Below are 19,150 nucleotides of genomic sequence, written 5' to 3' on the forward strand. Positions count from 1 at the left end.
TTCCTGCACTGCTCCCTAGTGATCAAACGGCTGTTACACTTGATGATGTATCATATTTATAAAGCTCAGTGTTATTGGGTTTGACTGTTATAGTTTACATTCAAGTCAATACAGCATCAGTCACAGCATTTATTTATTTATTTCAACATAATGTATAATACATTATGCAGTACAAATATGTATTGGTGCCCTAATGTAGCATTGCAAAACCTTTATTTAAAGCTGTATTGTCAGTTAAACCAGATAATACAAAAAAACCCTCAAAACAACAACAAAACAGAATATTGTGTCTATATCATTACATACAAGCAAATCCCAGCACGCTGCAATTACCATGGGAGACAGGGAATACAAATCTGTATGCTACCACATATGAGATGCTATGATATATGCTATAATATGATGCTAAAATACATTAAATTAGACACGCCACTCTATTCTGATATTCCATTATTCCAATTGAACTGTCAAATATACAATTATATACGATTCTGAGACTTGTGCAAAATATTTACATATGCATGGGTCACTCACAGTGCCCTATGCAATGCTTATGCAAAATTCTATCAAGCGTGTCTCACTCAGAGGATGTAGGGAACATATACAGCATGCATATGCTCTAAACATTATAGTATGATTACATTATGCTTCTCTTTGGCTTTGCTCCTGTTGCTCTCTTCACTGACCTGTAAGGCAAACACAAAAGACACAGAGTAAGGGTGTTATGTGGTGAGGCCATTTAATCTTGTCAAGGAACATTGTCAATGTAATGAGACATTTCAGTGCATGACTGTTGTGAGTTTACCTGCATTTTCCATGTTCACATCAGTGGAAAGAGGACTCTCATGTGGTTTATGATGCTTCCTTGCTAAGATAATCAGATGAATGAGCAAAAGAAAATAATTAATACATTTACATCAGTACTGCAGGTCAAAACCTTTCCTAATTAGTTTTTTGCATGTATTTTATCTTTTTTGCATGTGCGAGTATTTGTACTATACTTACTGTTCTTTCTGGAATTTTTAAGGTCGGTAAGAGAGTATGTGGCTTCATGAACTTTATCTGCTTCTGAAATATATATATTTGTATTTATAGGATTATAAAAAAAATCACCAGAATTACTGTTTTTAACTCAAATGTTTATGTATCTCTAACCACTCTGTGATATTCAAAACATGACATGTACCATTTTCACAATTTGCGGTCTCTTCCAAGTCAGCGATTGTTTCATAGTCGTGATTATCACCTTAAAAAAATAATACGCCAGAGTCAGAATTACAATTTAAAGCTATGACCTGTAAGTATGTGTATTTCTAGCTGCTGTGTGCTATTCAAAAGATACTGTGTACCATTTGGACCATTAGCAGTCTCTTCCGCAAGATGGAGTGTTTCATAGGGTTCATAATGAGCTTGAAGAAACAAAGTCAGAGGATCATGTCAGTACTATTAGAGCAAATACATCAACACAGTTTTGTTAAAGTGCAAAGACACAAAATTCGAATTTAATTTAATTACAGTTTTAGAAAGTTTGATTAACAGTTTGATCTCCCTGTTGGAGCTCAGTCTGGGGAGAGTTCTTTTTTCTCCTCGTCTTTCCTCACATTGTGCATTTTCCATTGCTATAACTCTCTGACCTGTCTTCCCCGTGATGTTTGTGTAATGGATGTATGGTCGGAAGGCTAAGATGGCGCTGGGAAGGCTGGCAGCATTAACCCAATTTCCCCCGGGATGAATAATATTATCAATCAATCAACAGTGTATTAAAAATATTGTATGTGTTGTAATGATATGGAACAATAACTTTTGTTGATCCTTCAGTTCATTTAGTTAGATATACATTTCTGTGAGTAAATTCTGGTTTAACTCAGTTTTTAGGATTTTTTTGATTATTTGCACAACTTTTTGTGTTTTTGATATTTGATTGATGACCAGATGACCAGAACTCCTGGACTTTAAGAAGACTAATTATTAATACTAAACTTTAGTTTAAGCACTGACCATGCTGAAGAGATTTGTATTCATGGGTTTCATCCTGATTGTCTCCATGATTTCTGGTGGAGTCTTGACTGTTGATGTCCGACTGGATCGGCCTAATGAAAACATAACAAATGCACAGATAATAACATAATAAAGTAAATTTAGTACAGTAAGAAAATTACTACTGAATGTTTAAAATGAAAATAGGAATGCAGAGATTTATACCAACCCAGTGAAGCATAAATCTGTCAAAAAAGGAAAATGATTTTTTTTTGATAATCCAAACTGTTTTACTTCTATTTAGTGCTATGATGTTTTTATATTTTGTATCAAGTAAGAAAAATGTCTTACCCTTCACTTTTCTATAGCAATACAGAATACTCATTCCTAAGAGCAGGAGAATAATAAGAAGAAAGACTCCACAAACCAGTCCAACCAACCACAGAGGAAATGAAAAGCTTTCAGGACCTGATGGAGCTACTGTGATTGTAAACATTAACAGAAAACATTAAGAGACTTTATGTGAGAATTTTTTTCTAAACATTAAAAAACATATATTCTCAAAGAAGTAGAGTCAGGTGACAAGAAGACAAAACACATACTCAATGATATACGCCATCAATGAGTACTCTATTAAAAAAAAAAAAAATCCATCAACTGTTTTGATCCTGCTCACCTTTAACTGACATCCAGCTCTGTGCTGACTCTCTTCCTGAGTACTGACACTTGTAGAAACCTTCATCAGACTTTGACACTGCAGAGATCTTCAGCTCCCCTCGGGGATCATTTTGAAGAAGTTTGTCATTGTGATAGAAAAACACATTGGAAAGTATTTTTTGTGTTCTCAAACTGCAGCTCAGACTAACAGAAGCTCCCTCAGTCACAGGATGAACAGGACTCACCAGGATAGGATCATAATAATTATCTGTGAAACAATCAATGATGGTCCTGTTAGATCAGAAAAAAAGCTGAAGGGCACCAAAGTTACATGATGATGTGATACCTACTGTTCTGTGTATAAGAACTACTGTACACTAACTTTTTTTTACCAAATGGACAGCTGACCTATAAAATGTAGAGTGCCTTAGACATGAAATGTTAATCTCATGAGACTTGGGCTATTTCCATATATCAGTTAGTAACAGCTAAAAGACTTTGGGCTCTAGGTTGACAGTTGGAGGTATTTTGAAATATGGGAATTGTCCTTGTCTTCAGAGTGAGACTTGTGTTGTAATGTAATGTTGAGCTGATTTGATGCAGCATTAATGAAAACAACTCACCAGCTGCTTGTTTATGCAGTGGCACATAACAAACACAGCCACACAGGAAAAGAGGAACATGAGGTCTTACTTTAAGTGTACAGTGGTCCCTCGTTAATCACGGGTGTTACATTCTAAAAATAACCTGAAATCTGCAAAGTAGCCAACTTTATTTTTTACAATTATTATAGATGTTTTAAAGCTGTAAAACCCCTCACCACACACTTTATACACTTTTCTCAGACAGGCATCAACATTTTCACACTTTTCATTCTTGTTTAAACATTCTCAAAGTTCAAACCTTCGTAGAAAAATAAGTCCAGTATTATAGAATGAAACCAAAGATCAAACCCTGTTTTCAGGTCCAGAACATGAGAATCAATGGTACGGAAGTAGAGGAAGCAAGAAGAATAAGTTGAGTAAAGTTTGACTTATCTGACTATTTTGTTTTGCTTAATGCGCCTTATAATCCACCTATGGTCCAAAAAATACAGTAACTTCTACTTTCCTTTAGCAAGTCCAAAAGTCCAACTTTTTGTGCAATGGCTAGAATCTTCCTCTGCCTTTTGGTTGCAACCACAGGTGCCTTTGACAGTGCAAAATGTTTCATCAACATTGTTGTGTTTGTTGGGGAGAAAACTTACAAACATGCAGTTCAGCACTTCAGAGTGATAGAAGATTTATGTAAATTTGACAAACTGAACGCATTCTGTACACGACAGGAGACAGCACGAGATTGATTGGCAATGGTCTACAGCCAACCAGGACGCAGAACACAATGCGCTGTAAAAAAAAAACCAACCCAAAAACCATGCAAAATCGCCCGAAAAAAAATTAGCAAAACAGCGAGGCCACGAAAGGTGAATCGCATTATAGTGAGGGACCACTGTACTGTACTCTGCTTTGCTGGGTTTTGCAGTTTTTGTTTGTTTGCTTGTTGTAAATATGTTAAAAAGTAAAACTTAGTGGTTTGAGCACTCTGTGGAGAACCCACAAAAACATACGTATAATAACATACTCAGACATTTACTGCTTATTCACTGATAAGGGTTGAGCTAAAATAAGACTGAAAATTGCCTAAATGTCTCACATTTTGTCCATTTTTAACAGATTTACTTTCATACAGCAGTGTAGTGGGGAAAAACTGTGAGGTAATGATTAACATAAAGGGGGAAAAAACGACCAAAAGAACATGAAGAATGTATAATAACATACTCTGTACAGTGATGTTGACTGCATTGCTGAAATCTCCTGATCCAGACTCACACCAGTACACTGCAGTAGGTGACTTTAATATGTAACTGATGTTACATGTGGATCCAGTCGTTCTCACACAGTTGGAATAGAACAGGGGGCCATCGTTGGGGAACCGCTTCACTCTCCACTCAGTGAAGTTTCCCTCACAGGTCAGTGAGACAGAGGCATACATCGAATTTTGCACACTGTCAGGACTCACTTTGAGAGTTGCTGCTGAATGAACACCTGAAAACAACATGCAGAGAGGAGAACGTGAAATAGCAATTACAACTGCACATGTGCTTGTTAGGCAAAGATATATACCAATATCACAAATGAAAAAAAAATCATTTATTCTTTGGGGGACCTTTAAAGGTAAATAACAGCTGCACTGGTTACAAGAGAATCAAACTGACCTGCAGACCAGACAAACTTTGGTTGACTGTGATCAGTGTGATACTCTGGGTCTCCTCTTCCAGCTCTGCACACATATCCTGCTGTGTGTGTCTGTCCATGAATGATGTAGGAGTCCTGTGCAGTCCCACTGCCATCAGGTAGCAGCTCATAACTGGAGGATTTCTCTGATAGATCAAGAACAGCTTTATACCAGTAGAAGCTCCATCCTGCAGACGGATGTTCAACCTCACAGTTCAGAGTTACTGAGGCTCCAGGACTCAGCCATGATGGAGACACAGTGAGGACAGGACGGGGTTCATCTGTTCAACAAAGATTTTCTCTCAATGTTTCATCTCTTAACTCTGAATTCAATGTCACTAAAATGTTGACTCACAAATATTTATGATGAACTTTAAGAGTGAGACTATCTAAACATGTCAAATATCTCAACATGTACTAATAAAAACACATTTTTACAAACTGTTTCTATTTCCAGGTTAAATGAACTATGACTCTACTTACTGTCAGAAACTGTCAGTGTGACTGAATCACTCCACTCTGTTGTTTCATGCTGTGAACTTTTCATTCTGCCCTTACAGCGATAGTTTCCACTGTTGGATGATGAAGCAGATCTAATCCTGTATTCATTTTGATTTGGAGCTTTTATCATGCTGTTTGTTTCCCACTCATAATCCCACTCAGTGTCTCCTCCATGGATCTCACATCTGACAGTGATCGTCTCACCACTGTATATCTGAGTCCAGGATGGCTGCAGGGTCACATTGGGCTTATTGGAAACTGTTCACAGAAAAGCATAAACAACAACAAGTAAAATTAGAGTAGATCTAGAAAAAAAAAATCAGTCAACGACACAAAATTTTGTGACCATTAAGTTATTCACAGGCAACAAACCTTGAATGTGACACATGAAACTAACAAAACAGATAATGTAACATTTTCAGGGAATGATGACTACAAAAATCAAAAGAAATGGGATTAATAAATGGATGCTTATTACTAAAATGTATAGTTAATAGCTTTTGTATGTGTGATGATCTTTGTGCAAAGATTTGTTGAGATTATCACACTTGTTAAGGAACTGGGTATATACATACATACATACATACATATGATGTAATTACAGTAAGATGACTGTAAAACAGACATTTGTGTCACAGATAAACTGTTTGGCACACCAGCATCTCTACACTCCACTGTCAGACTCAGCAGCTCTGCTGAATACACAATGTAATGTTATCATGTATCATCATTTCAACAGCTTTTAAATTGTAAATGTTTAAAATTTACTTGGTATGCATTACTTGGTTACTTTCAGCTGCTCCTTTATTCACATAAAATAAAGAGCTACACGTTTTGTTTGGAAAATGCTCTTCCTGACACAATCCAGGATTCGGTGTCTCCTCCCAGCACTGAACTCATTGCCTTGTCAGACAATATATAAACCAGCATCTACATCATGCAGCCACAGCTACAAGCTTTTATTTATAATCTATAATTGACTGTGTTTTTGTTAGTTTCAGGTGGACAAACACATTTTTAGGAGAAAAACACAGTAGAACTGTGAATAGGTCTGTGTCCACACAGAAACAGTAGGAATACTTGCATCTGAACACTTTGTTTTTACTTGATGTCATTACTGGTTATTATTAAAAAAAAATGCATTACACATATATTCATATACTTTTTGTAATTACTCATCTGAGAAAGTAACTTTGTTTTGGATAAAGTAATTTATCCAAAACAACAGTTATCACAACATTCAAGGCTTGAGCGGTCAGCAAAAGTCGCATTCTCCCATCATCCACTCATTCAAAAATTCCCTCGATAAGCGAACAGGTGATATAACAATCACTACTACCGCCAACACCACCAGAAAGTCAGCACAAGAAAGCAAAGTTGAAAACCAGCACAAAAACACTTCAAAGCAACAGTTCAAATATACACAGGTATGGAGAATGCAATGCAATGCTCTACGCTTGAGTGCTCATCACTGTCTTTGTTACCTGCGCAAGTCAGTGAGTTAGCAGGGCAGTTTCCAAAGTGGATATAGACATAACTACTTTTTTTTTGCACAATAAGATAAGGTCACAATGGTAAATTCAAACTGCTTCCAGGACAAAAACAGTTGCATTATGTAGCTAACACAACTTTAGATCTTTGCAAGCACCTGCACACATAGAATGCTAACGCTAAGCTAGCCAAGAGCCCAGAGTGACGCTAAAGCTGAATAAATGCAGACCCCGCTTGACCCAACCCAGTCAAGTAAGCTGTAGTGAAGCCAGCTGCTGATAAACTTTTTCAGGTAACAAATGGATGAGCAGTCAGACTGCAGTCTCTATTTCTACCTGTTTTTTTTTTTTTTTCATGTAATTATTTAGCGGCAAATCTCATCTACAGTTGTCTCAAGGTGCTTTATTTTGTTGGGTAAAGACCCTACAACAATACAATCCTGTTCATGCTTCTAAAGTAGAATTACATTGGAGATCACTTTAAAGTCTGTTTGTTCTGGTTTTTATTTTTGCTTTGTGTTCATACCTAAATACTAAGAAAAAGATCATATGTATGCCTTCATCAGTGTTGCCAACTTAGCAACTTTTTCGCTATCTTTTTCAGACCCCTTAGTGACTTTTTTCTAAAAAGCGACTAGCGACAAATCTGGTGACTTTTGCTGGTGTTATTAGGAAATTATGACCACTCTTTGACTGAAAGCTCGCTCTTACTCTCAAGAAGCAGCGGGCGCTGCCCTGCGCACTTTGCCCATGCCAAAGCGCTCACAGACGGCAGATCATCCTCACTCAGCAGTCGCCCCCAGCTGCTGTCAGAGATGCTGGCCTCTACGTGTCCAAACTAGGGATGGGTACCGGTGGTTCTGACATAAACGGTAGTAACCAGACCAAAAAGCAGCACACATTTCGGTGTGAAATGTCCCTGAAATGTCATACACTTTGGATTCTAGCCAATCATTTTACCTTTGCAAGCGTAGTAGGTGGGCCCAGGTACGTACGTTCTTTTAGAGGAGAGCTACAGATTAAAAATGCCCAAGGCGAAGGGTCAAAAGTCTGGCTGTACTTCACATCAAAAGATGCAAACTCAGCAGCCTGCAACAAGTGCTTCAAGCTGATACTGTGCAAAGAAGGTAACACCTCGAATCTGATGAAACACCTGGCGACGCATAGCGTTTTTTTAAAAGCCGAAAAATGCACCATATTTGATAGCTTGCTGCGAGACCTCACACAGAGCACATCTACTGCGGGTGGGTTGCCTGTTATCTGACCCGGAGTTAGCAACATCCCCCAAGAACCCGAAGAGGAGAGTCCTGGCCCCTAGCCCTGCCAGTGTAGCAGAAAAGATGACGGTTGATGATGGCAGCAGCAGCTGTTCTTCTCTGCATGAGTAGCTTAATGTTGTTCGTGTGTAATTTACGTTGAGTAGGCTAACCACGTTATTAAATTAACGCATGTAAGGTGAACTAGCAAACACCGTCGTAGTTACATGCGGCTGTCTTCTTGTTTGATGGCAGATGCTCCCTTCACCCTGGCCAAAAAGGCTAAAATGACCAAAGAAAAAAGTGGAAAACAGCTCAACATGAGAGGTTTTTGGACAAAATTTGTGTTTTTTCCATTGTTTAAGCACTGCTTCCAGCCAAGAGTGATACCATATATGCCCTATAGCTGCAGAAAAGGCTAACATTGTTATCTTTTTAGAAAAAACAGCTAAACATGAGAGGTTTTTGGACAAAGTGTGTGTTCTCCATTCTTTAAGCACCGGTTCGAGCACGGTTTAAGCACCAGCACCGTTTCAAAAGTACCGGTTTGGTTCTGGTATAGGATAAAACCTAAACGATACCCATCCCTAGTCCAAACTGAAAATGAATCGCGCATGAACAAAGCCACTGCTCCCGCCCTTCTTTTACTCTTATTTTTTGTGAATCACAAGGTTTAAAACTCCATAAACACACACACACAAAGTAACTCCACCAGAGTGCCCATTTCGGGTCACTTTTGCCGGCACCAAGACCGAGTAAGGGAGATGGAAATGTGATAGCTAAAAGAATTTAATTTGTAGTTGTAAATGTATTATAAATGCACTTAGGATGTTTTTTACTCACTTTGTCTCTTCCACAATGTTATTTCTCTCTCCTACAACATGTTACAGGTTACAATTACATAAACATGATCAATTATGCAAATTAGGAGATGACGTTATTTAGCGACTTCTACTGACTTTTAGGATAGCCAATAGTGATTTTCCTTACTGAGGAGTTGGCAACACTGGTCCTCATTAGGATAGGGATTTGTGTTGGTGTGTGGGGCTGTAGCCTAAGTGTTATATTGCTAAATGGTAATTACATGACAATGTGTTTGAGGTCATTTTACAGGGAAATGCAATAGTAATGTAACAAAGAGTGCAACACATGACCTACTTCTTGGAGTAATCAGTAATGTCCTGCATTACTTTTAATAAAAATGTTCTGTGTAATACATTACTTTTTTGAGTAACAACCCCAGCACTGATCACAATAAAGACCTGAAATAACTCTGCCATCCACAAACATTTCATCCACAGCCTGTAATTAATTTGCATGAATGTGATGTCTTTGTTATGATGCTTAGAGATGGCAGTGACTCTCAAAATGGAGCCAATGAGAATCAAAAGAGAATCAGAATTGCTAAATTCTTATCAATCCCCATCTCTAGAGAGAAGCTACTGAAGTTACATCATTCAAATATTATGTTCGAATTTTTATGACTTCAAATACTGGTCTAAAAAATTTGGTACAAAATTTTCACTTTCACACACAATCAAAACTTTGTATTCCAAAAGAAATATAAAGTTCACCATTTTCCTCAATGGTGACTGGATCGCTTTCTATTGTGAGTGAATTTTTCTTGCTCCTTCCTCTGCAGGTGTAGATGCTCCTTTAGAGATACTGATCTGTCTATCCGATCCAACTTCTAATGTGGACCTGCTTTTGGATGAGGTTTCTCTGAACCACTGATATTCAAAGTCACCAGAGTGCTTCAGATCACAGGTCAGTGTTACATTGCCCCCTGCTGGTATGGTTGTGTTGTCTGCTCTGAGAGTGGCCTTGATTTCAAGTTCTGTCATTTGGTAATGCAAAGACACAAAAAAAATAAACAAAAACCCTGAATTTACATTTAATACAAACTAAAATATGACTCACACTGGAGTCATGAGATTACAACACATCTGGGAGCAACATCTTAAACAGCAAAATAAAGACAACGTGGTTCAGAAAAGGTAAATGTGTAATATTAGTTGGTTAACCTATAATTTTCAATTCAAGACTTTTAAAAGTTACTATGTGGGATAATCACTACAAAGAAGAATATGACGACTACCTGTGCTTGTGGCTGTTCTTGTCTTCTCAGTGGTGGCTTTTGCTGGATTACTATTGGAATCTGCTGACATGATCACATACATTCACAAGAAGAAAACTGATCGGCACGAAGGAAACAAACTACAAAATACAAAAAATCAACCTCACGGGTGAATTTAACATGTTGTATGTAACATCCAAATATTACTTACAATATAGAATGTATAACATTTTTTATCAAATATATCAACGAAGGTGCTGGGTCAAGGGAAATATAAAACACTTCACAAAATTGAAAGGCGAAGACAACTATTTCTCACCTTCTGCATTTCCACAGAAAAATGTGCTGAACACTAGAACAAATATTAATATCAAGACATTATCAATCTGGCAGAAAATCAGAATGATGAATAGAATATCAATAATGTTTGTTTGTAAGTATATACTATGAGATCATAAACAAGCTGGGAACATGACAAAAAATAACTGACAGGAATTTTTTGAAATAAGAAAGAATTACAAGAAATACTAACTTAAAAAAAACATAACTACAGTAAGTTTAATTACTTTTTCTAAACTTAGTCAAAGAACCAATTTTACATAAACAATCATACTGATTTAAAAAGAAAATTAATGAAAACAAAACAAGCAAACAAACAAAAACATAAACTGAATCCAATCAAACAAAACATATTTTTCTTTAATTAGTGGCACACAAACGGAGAAAATCAATGTACTTACAGAATAATGCCAGCAAAGTATTCCCCATCATCACAGTCCTGCAGCTCTCTGTTCCAAAGATAATTTCAAAGTGTGCTACTTTGAAGAAAGAGAAGTCACTGTTAATAAAAATGAGATGCCACTGTGACCCATTATTATTGTTTTTAAAATATTGGAGTCAATTAAATTTTAAAATGGATTATTAATGAAATAAATCAAATGTAAATAGTAAATGCATTGGTTCTCATATATATCTTTTCTATACCTGAGAAAACAAACCACTTTGTACAACAAGTACAACAAGATAAGTGCATCTGATATCGCAGCGAAGCATGTGACAGCAATGTGACGATTTGCCTCACCTGAGCGTGAAATGCAGACAAATGCAAAAGCTGCAGTACCAGCAGAGGGAATATAGATTTAAAGTCAATGGGTGGCGAGTGACCAAGGAAGGTATGAAATACATACCAGACTCCTACTACGCCAGAAATGATTAAGCTAGGTGGCTGATATGTATTTGACTATAATTACAATGTGTTAATAATGTTTCTCTAAATGTTTTCCATGACTGTTTTCATGTTGGCTTGAAATAGAATGTCTCCATCTGCTGGTACTGCAGTTTAATGCAACCTATTACATCCATAAAACCATAAAAGTGTGACATCCACATGTAGATGAGTATGGCTAATACATACAGGGCGATCGTGGCTCAAGAGTTGGGTGTTCGCCTTGTAATCGGAAGGTTGCTGGTTCGAGCCCCGGCTCGGACAGTCTCAGTCGTTGTGTCCTTGGGCAAGACACTTCACCTACCGCCTACTGGTGATGACCAGAGGGGCCGATATGGCAGCCTCGCCTCTGTCAGTGCGCCCCAGGGCAGCTGTGGCTACAACTGTAGCTTGCCTTCACCAGTGTATGAATGTGAGAGTGAATGAATAGTGATATTGTAAAGCACTTTGAGGTTCTCGAAAAGCGCTATATAAATGCAATCCATCATTATTATTATTATTACTACATGCTTAGTCGAGTTGCAAAGTGTTTTCTATCAACAAAGATGAATGCATCAGGAGCAACTCTGGACCAGTATCTTGCCCAAGGATACTGGAACATGAAGCCTGGAGCAGCCAGGGGTTGAACCAGCAACCTTGCATTAGTAGCTGACCCGCTCTAGATGACAGATCCATAAATGACAGATGCCATTTATAAGCCCAGTAACAAGACTGAGGTCACTATCTGTTTTTCAGCAGTCAAGGGAACTTTGATGGCATCGTTCTTGGCATCATTTTAAGAGGACGGCTCTAATAACGAGCACTAAAACTCATAATGTTGCCTGCCTTCTAATGACTGCTTGTAGAGTGTGTTTTCAGTTTGCAACTGATTTCCATCTTTTTAACATCACACTGTCAGATGTGCAGATAGACACAGCCTTTTTCTTTCTTTTCTTTCTTGTTTCCCTGTATTTTTATCATGTTTCAGAAACACTTATTTTGCTTGACTCTGATCTTGCAGCTCATAATCAGCACAGATCTATAAATAATCTTAATCTGCGGTTCTGAGCTTTGTCGTGAACACAGACACAGGAAACAACTCTCTGTATGGTTAAACTGAAGCGAGGAATTTCTTTGTTTGTAAGTAATGAGCTGTAAAACTCAGGTGTAATGTCATAACTGACATCTGTTGAACTGTTCTACAGTTAACAGCTGTGAACCTGGGCTACTGCAGGGTTGACAGACAGAAGAAAAAATAATGAGACTTGCCTGATCCCTGTCTGTTAGCACCAGCTGTAATTTCATTCTGATACTGAACAGGAAGCATATGCTTATTAAACACTAAAAAACAGTCTAAACCTTTTCACAATGTTCTGCTCTGACATTTACAAGCTGCAGTTCACCTGTCTTTAGATCTACAATGGTCAACCACAAAATGAATGTGCTACCAGTGTTCGGTTTTTTGATTAGCTTTTTTGCTTTTTTTTGTTCTGTGGCCACAGTGAAGAGACAAGAGAGCGCAAAAGCATTCAAGCCAGTAGATATATAAATCAGTGGAAATGATCAATGGGATATTCAACAACCATCAATGGGGCTACAACGCAGCACAACATCAGATGCAAAATCCCCACAGCTGTTTGGTGGGGGTCTAACTTTCAATGGTGTCTGATAACAGCAAAACTCACAGAGAGAAAAGTGTCACACAAAAAATTCAAGGTTTTAAAAACAAATTAGTAGCTGATCTGCAAAATCCTTTTGCAGCATCTCAAAAATAAAGTGTTAAATTAACCAAACCATACCTCAAAAACCTCATCGTACCTTGCGATCATGTTCCTGATTGCGTTTCGTACTCTGTAAAGAGTTACGAAATGAAAATAAGTTAAAAATCACTTTTGAGTTTTCCTTCTGCTGCTGCTGAATTTGTACTGCTGAAACATTCCACAGAAAACCATTTTGACCAGAGAGCGTACAGTCCACAGCTGTTGCATCCAGTGGGCAGGCAGAAGATAGTAGGGTCAAAGTTCATTCTTTATAAAGCTATATTGTGAAATCATATATATATATATATATATATATATATATATATATATATATACACACACACACATTTGGTAACAACATGTCCACGTTGTCCAATGCATTAAACACAAGGAGGAGGATAACGTACGAAAAATATCCACACAGTGACACATATGCAAGTATAAAAGGTTAGCCTTAGCATAAGCCTTGGTTTAGTTTAGAGCTGCTAAAAAAGGATTATACATATATAAAGTATACTCACAGTAGTTTTTCAGGCTTGTCAGCAAACTGTAGTTACACATCAATATAAATATTTATAAAACTGCTAACTACTGATCAATTTAGATTTAATATTCACATCTGTGCTAGAATCCAAACTAAGAGTGACAATAATGAGGGGACTCAAATACCTGAACTGCTGCTGCCCCTGCTGCACAGTTTCATCAGCTAACAGTGCTGTGGTTTCACTGGTCTCTTGTCATGTTAATGTGATGGAAGATAACGAGAATACTACCAAATTGAAACTCAGTGTGGTGTTTCTGTGTAAAACGCCTGCAGACTGCCTGTATGTGAACAACAAGATTGTTCTCATTCCGGAAGCGTAACATACCGACGATTTATCACATACCGTATAATGCTACGTTTTGGGATGAGAACTTGTTAGAACTACTAACACCTCATAAAAATGTGACAGTCACACAGTTTGGTTACAGCTTTATAGAGAAGTCTACAGTTTTTTAACTGAAATCTTAATAGACAAGTTCACCGATTCCATGTTTTATGTTTTTACAGTCATTGGTACTTTCTTTATAAAGTTGATCATTCAGAAAAACCCACTGTTTGACTGCTGAAACCATGAAATTTAAAACCAGTATGGTTTATATTTACAAATAATTGACGCAGTCCTGAGCACTTCTAACTGAGCAAAGCAATTCTGACCAGTCAGTCATTAACCAAGACAATCTAGAGGTCTTTAGTACCCTCTCTGATAATCATTTTAAATAAATGCCCAAAAGAGTTGAAAAACGAATATCAATGTATTTTTTGCAATAAAGTTTCCACCAATTTATATTTATTCTATATTTGAAATAAGAAGTCTGCGAAATGTGTTCGTATTTTATCAATAACACAGAAACAACATCTCCAAAGTATATTCTTCCACAGATATGTTGCTATTAACATTGTACTGGTACATAGGTTAAATGGCCACTCTTGCTTACACTCACAGAAGCATCTAGAATAATTATTTAGGTCAACAAACCACCAAGCAGAAAATAACTAAAGGAAAACCACAGGAAACCATAAGGAGGTTAAAAAATGCAACATTTTAAGTAAGTCACTGGGATCTCAATACAACAAGAGCACAAAACCCACAGAACAAAAAACAAGTGAAGAAAAAACAATGTATGAAACTCAAATAAAAAACTCCACAAATATTAGACTGCCAAACCAAGACATCAAACTAACAAGAGCTAAAAGACTCAAACAGGAACCCAATAAGGAAACACCAAAAGATAAACAATACGACAAATCTCAAAAACCATGTTATACAACTGATTCTAGGAAGATTAATAATATTGATAAATAAAAGGAACCTAGAATAAATAACAAACTATCAAACTAAACTTAAAACCTGTATTTCTAAATTAACAGGAACAAAAGTCATAAGTTAACATAAGTTAAGCAAAAAAAAAAAAAAAAGACTGCAGCATCCAACTCACCATCTGGTTGGCTGGGTCATCATTTCATCCTCATTTGTCTTCTGTTCTTGTTCAGTTATTGTTGCTGCATAAGATATTGTTCACATCCCATTTTATTTTGATAGTATTTTGTCTCTTGTGCCTTGCATTTAGTTTCACTTCCTCCCATTCATCATTTTTTTTCAATGCAGGTTCCACTCTTCAAATTAGCCCTCAGTGATTTTCTATAACGGTGTCTTTCATTCGTTCATTCTCAAGTTGCACTGTGGACTCACTTAAAGGGCTGTGAATTATGTTTCATTTTTTACTTTAATTTAAAAACAAGATAAAGAGCTGTTTTTAAGATTTTATAGCGGTGGCTAAATTTGGGTTTACATTACATTAGTTCTCCTCTGAGTCACCACATTGAGGTTGTAATGAATGAAAGCATTTCAAAACAAACACCTCTGTTGTTATTAGCGATCACATGCTTTTTAGTATCCCATTTTGTGCACTCGCTTGTTTTGTTAATGACTTTGGGCTGAATCAGCGATTAGATGTTGTCATAATCACCCTTTACCTGAAATAACGATGTCATCATTGATTATAATGATAATCACAGTAATTTTATAATTGCACAGCTTACACAAACTCTTTAATTGTGTGCTATACCAGTTTCATAGCACAGCAATCTGCAAGTCAGAGAAAATCAGTCACCTCATCTCTGTGACCCTGTGAAGGATTCTCGGCCATAGAATTTATACTATTATTACAAATAGGAAAATAATAATTTAACCTAGATGAAAGACTAACCACATCTTACACACTTCTTCCTAACTGAATCTCTGTTCATCAGCACAACCTTTTTAAAAAAAAAAAAATAAGACATTTACTTTTAACAATGAAACCTGCAGCTTTAAATCTATTATTGAGAGTATTAACAGTGTCTTGCACATGTATAATTTTGAACAGTACAACTAGATTGCAGCAGTCATGGTTCCATCAGTAAAGGAAAGTCATCCAGGTCCTGAAGTAGTAAACAAGTTTCAGATAATCACATTGTTGCCATTATGTTTGACATTTGGTATGATGTTTTTTTATGAAGTTATGTGTTATTTTAATGCCACAGTCCACAGAATATTTTCCCTAAGCTGACCCCACAAGTATCCGATGGGGTTGAGGTCAGGACTGCAGGCAGGCTGTTTCATCCTCCCCACTCCCAAATTCTGGAGGTACTTTGATAAACCCTTTGTGTGGAAGTGAGCATTGTCATTTTAGATGATAGAGTTCGGTCTCAGTGATATGGGATTGCCACTTGTTGCAGAATGTGTGTCTTCTTACATTCAGGAGTTTCCTGCTTTACTATTGTCGTTTTTGTAAAGATTTTGTTTTTTGTTTTTTGGCTTGGGCCAGCGGATATAAAAGTGCTTTTTGCAGTTTGGTTTAAGAGTTTGTGTTTAAGTGTCTGATTTTACAACCACACAGAATCTTTTTTTTTTACATCTTATCGTGACATCCTGGTTTTAAGGCTGGTCATGATGCTGTGCAGGATGTGGGTGAGCTTGAGGAGAAGAGAAATAGCGTTTTGAAACAGAAGTGCATGTGAGGCAGGATGAGGTCCTGCTTCCTCTTTGAGCTAACATGTGTCCTTAAAAGTAGCTCTGACGGTGTATTCACAGAAATTTGTTTTCTTTAAGCTTTCAGTTACCTCACAGTAGGCCTGTTCCTGGGGCTCTTGGGAAAAGGTCAAAGTCAAACAATCTCAACATAATAAGCTGTTTAAACTTCAGCAAATGAGTTTGGCGGCGCACACAGTTGCAGCAGCTCGATGTACCACTGGTCAGTGTGGTGTTTGGTTATCTTTGTACGTTTTTTGTTTTGTTTTGTGCGCGATCAGTCAAGCGAATAACATCTTCAGCAGACATGATCTTCTTAAGATCGGAGTGAGTTACCGTGTGAGCGTGACCATGGAATTTATCCACTCACACAAAATACCAGAGGAAGTAGCGAGGAGACCGGGCGCTCCTTGGATTACTATTCCGGCGGGAGGGAGACGCAGACGGCGACGAGAGAGAAGGAGGAAGCGAGGCTGCCGGGCTGGCGTGCTAACCAGGCTAAGGAGGAAGCCTTTCAAACCACCGCTCCCGAGTTTATATCTCTCGAATGTCAGATCCTTGGCGAACAAGATGGACGAACTAAGGTTACAAATAACAACGGACAATCACATCAAAAACTCATGTATTCTTCTAATCACTGAATCCTGGCTGCATCAGTCCATCCCGGACTCTGCTATTGAGCTAGCAGGCTACACCGCACAGCGCCAGGATAGAACAAACAATTCCGGTAAGAGAAAAGGAGGGGGAATCTGCATATACGTGAATAACAGCTGGTGTACAAACACAGTGATCATAGACCGTCACTGTTCTCCGGACATAGAATATCTGACTGTCAAATGCAGGCCCATCTATCTTCCACGGGAGTTCACTGTTGTGGTAATAACAACTGTTTACATACCGCCAGATGCAAATACTAAAGTGGCACTAGCGCTTTTGCACACGAACATCAACAATAAACTCAATAAATATCCTGACGCAGTGCACATTATAGCGGGTGATTTTAATCAGGTGGATTTAAAAACAGCTATCCCTAATTTCCACCAGCATGTGAAGTGTGCCACGAGAGGGGCTAACACCTTAGATAAAGTCTATTCCAACATCAAGAAGGGCTACAGGGCAAGACCCTTACCACATCTGGGCCAATCTGACCATTTATCCCTGCTCCTAATTCCTGCATATGCCCCAATCAGGAAAACTGCGTCGACCATCACTAAAACTATAACAACATGGCCAGAGGGCGCTTCTCAACAGCTACAGGACTGCTTTGACAGAACCAACTGGAATATCTTCCAACATCAAGACCTGGAAATGTTCACAAACAGTGTCCTCTGTTACATCAAACACTGTATAGACACTGTCACAGTAGACAAGCAGATCCGGGTTTACACCAACCAAAAGCCATGGATGACCCGGGAAGTCCAGCAGCTGTTAAAAGAGAGGAACAGCGCCTTCAGGTCCGGAAGCAGGGAGAGCTACAGCAGGGCTAGAGCCAACCTGAAAAAAGGCATTAAGAAGGCCAAGGCGGACTATAGGAAGAAGATCGAGAACCACCTGGAGAGTAAGAACAGCCGGCTGGTGTGGCAGGGCGTCCAGCAGCTGACAAACTACAAGTCCAAATCAGGTATGGCTGAAGGTGACCCAGCATTGGCGGAGGAGCTGAACATCTTCTTCACACGCTTTGAGGTCACTGCACCCTATGCCTCAGAGGAACAGCTACACCATACAGCCCACAGCAGCAGTACCATCATCACTCTGGAGGAGCATGAAGTGAGGCGCACCCTGCGGGCTGTTAACCCGAGGAAGGCAGCCGGCCCAGATGGCGTACCAGGACGTGTGCTGAGAGACTGCGCAGACCAGCTTGCCTATATTTTCACCAGGATTTTTAACCAATCCCTTGAACAGTCAAACGTCCCACCCTGCCTCAAGACCTCCACCATAATACCCTTGCCCAAGAAATCTCATATCTCTAGCCTAAATGACTATAGACCAGTGGCACTAACCCCGGTGGTGATGAAGTGCTTTGAGAAACTTGTGCGTTACCACATTACAGCAGCCCTACCCAGCAGCCTTGACCCACACCAGTTTGCCTACAGAGCAAACCGATCGACAGAGGACGCCATAGCAACAGCACTCAATGTAGCATTAACACATCTGGAGAGGCAAGGAAGCTATGTGCGTATGCTCTTTGTGGATTATAGCTCGGCATTTAACACCATTCTTCCATACAAACTGGACGCCAAGCTAAAAGACCTAGGGCTTCCTCACAGCACCTGTAAGTGGATCAATAGCTTCCTCACCGACCGCAGACAGAGAGTGAGAGTGGGATGTTACACATCTCCAGCCCTAAATCTAAGCACTGGGTCGCCACAGGGCTGCGTGCTTAGTCCACTGCTCTACTCGC

The 19,150-nt window shown here is 38.5% G+C and overlaps 1 protein-coding gene across 1 annotated transcript; it reads right to left on the minus strand.

Annotated features, from left to right (window-relative positions):
• Positions 1-141: 141 nt before the first annotated feature.
• Positions 142-11,127, minus strand: LOC146714514 (Fc receptor-like protein 2). The gene is made up of 15 exons (XM_085440077.1): positions 10,972-11,127; positions 10,551-10,583; positions 10,253-10,312; positions 5,391-5,666; positions 4,889-5,188; positions 4,452-4,718; positions 2,654-2,902; positions 2,329-2,457; positions 2,207-2,222; positions 1,999-2,090; positions 1,350-1,409; positions 1,187-1,246; positions 1,006-1,068; positions 806-868; positions 142-686 (listed from the first exon to the last, which is right to left on the minus strand). The coding sequence occupies exons 1-15, from the start codon at positions 11,000-11,002 to the stop codon at positions 679-681; spliced, it is 1,707 nt and encodes a 568-aa protein (XP_085296203.1). The 5' UTR covers positions 11,003-11,127; the 3' UTR covers positions 142-678.
• Between the last annotated feature and the right edge of the window lie 8,023 nt (positions 11,128-19,150).

Source organism: Copadichromis virginalis, linkage group LG3, assembly GCF_057382275.1.
Source record: "Copadichromis virginalis isolate Kocher_CV1m ecotype Utaka linkage group LG3, C_Virginalis_male_GT1.1, whole genome shotgun sequence".
In the NCBI taxonomy this organism is placed as follows: Eukaryota; Metazoa; Chordata; class Actinopteri; order Cichliformes; family Cichlidae; genus Copadichromis; species Copadichromis virginalis.

Bases quoted from the DNA above. Each gene is read 5' to 3' on its own strand.
- LOC146714514 (XM_085440077.1), bottom strand. From the start codon at position 11,002: ATGATGGGGAATACTTTGCTGGCATTATTCT. The intron at 5,667-10,252 runs GTAGTCGTCATA...TTCTGTGAACAG, and splicing joins AAGAACAGCCACAAGCACAG to TTTCCAATAAGCCCAATGTG. The intron at 2,458-2,653 runs GTGAGCAGGATC...TTACAATCACAG, and splicing joins GAGCTGGATGTCAGTTAAAG to TAGCTCCATCAGGTCCTGAA.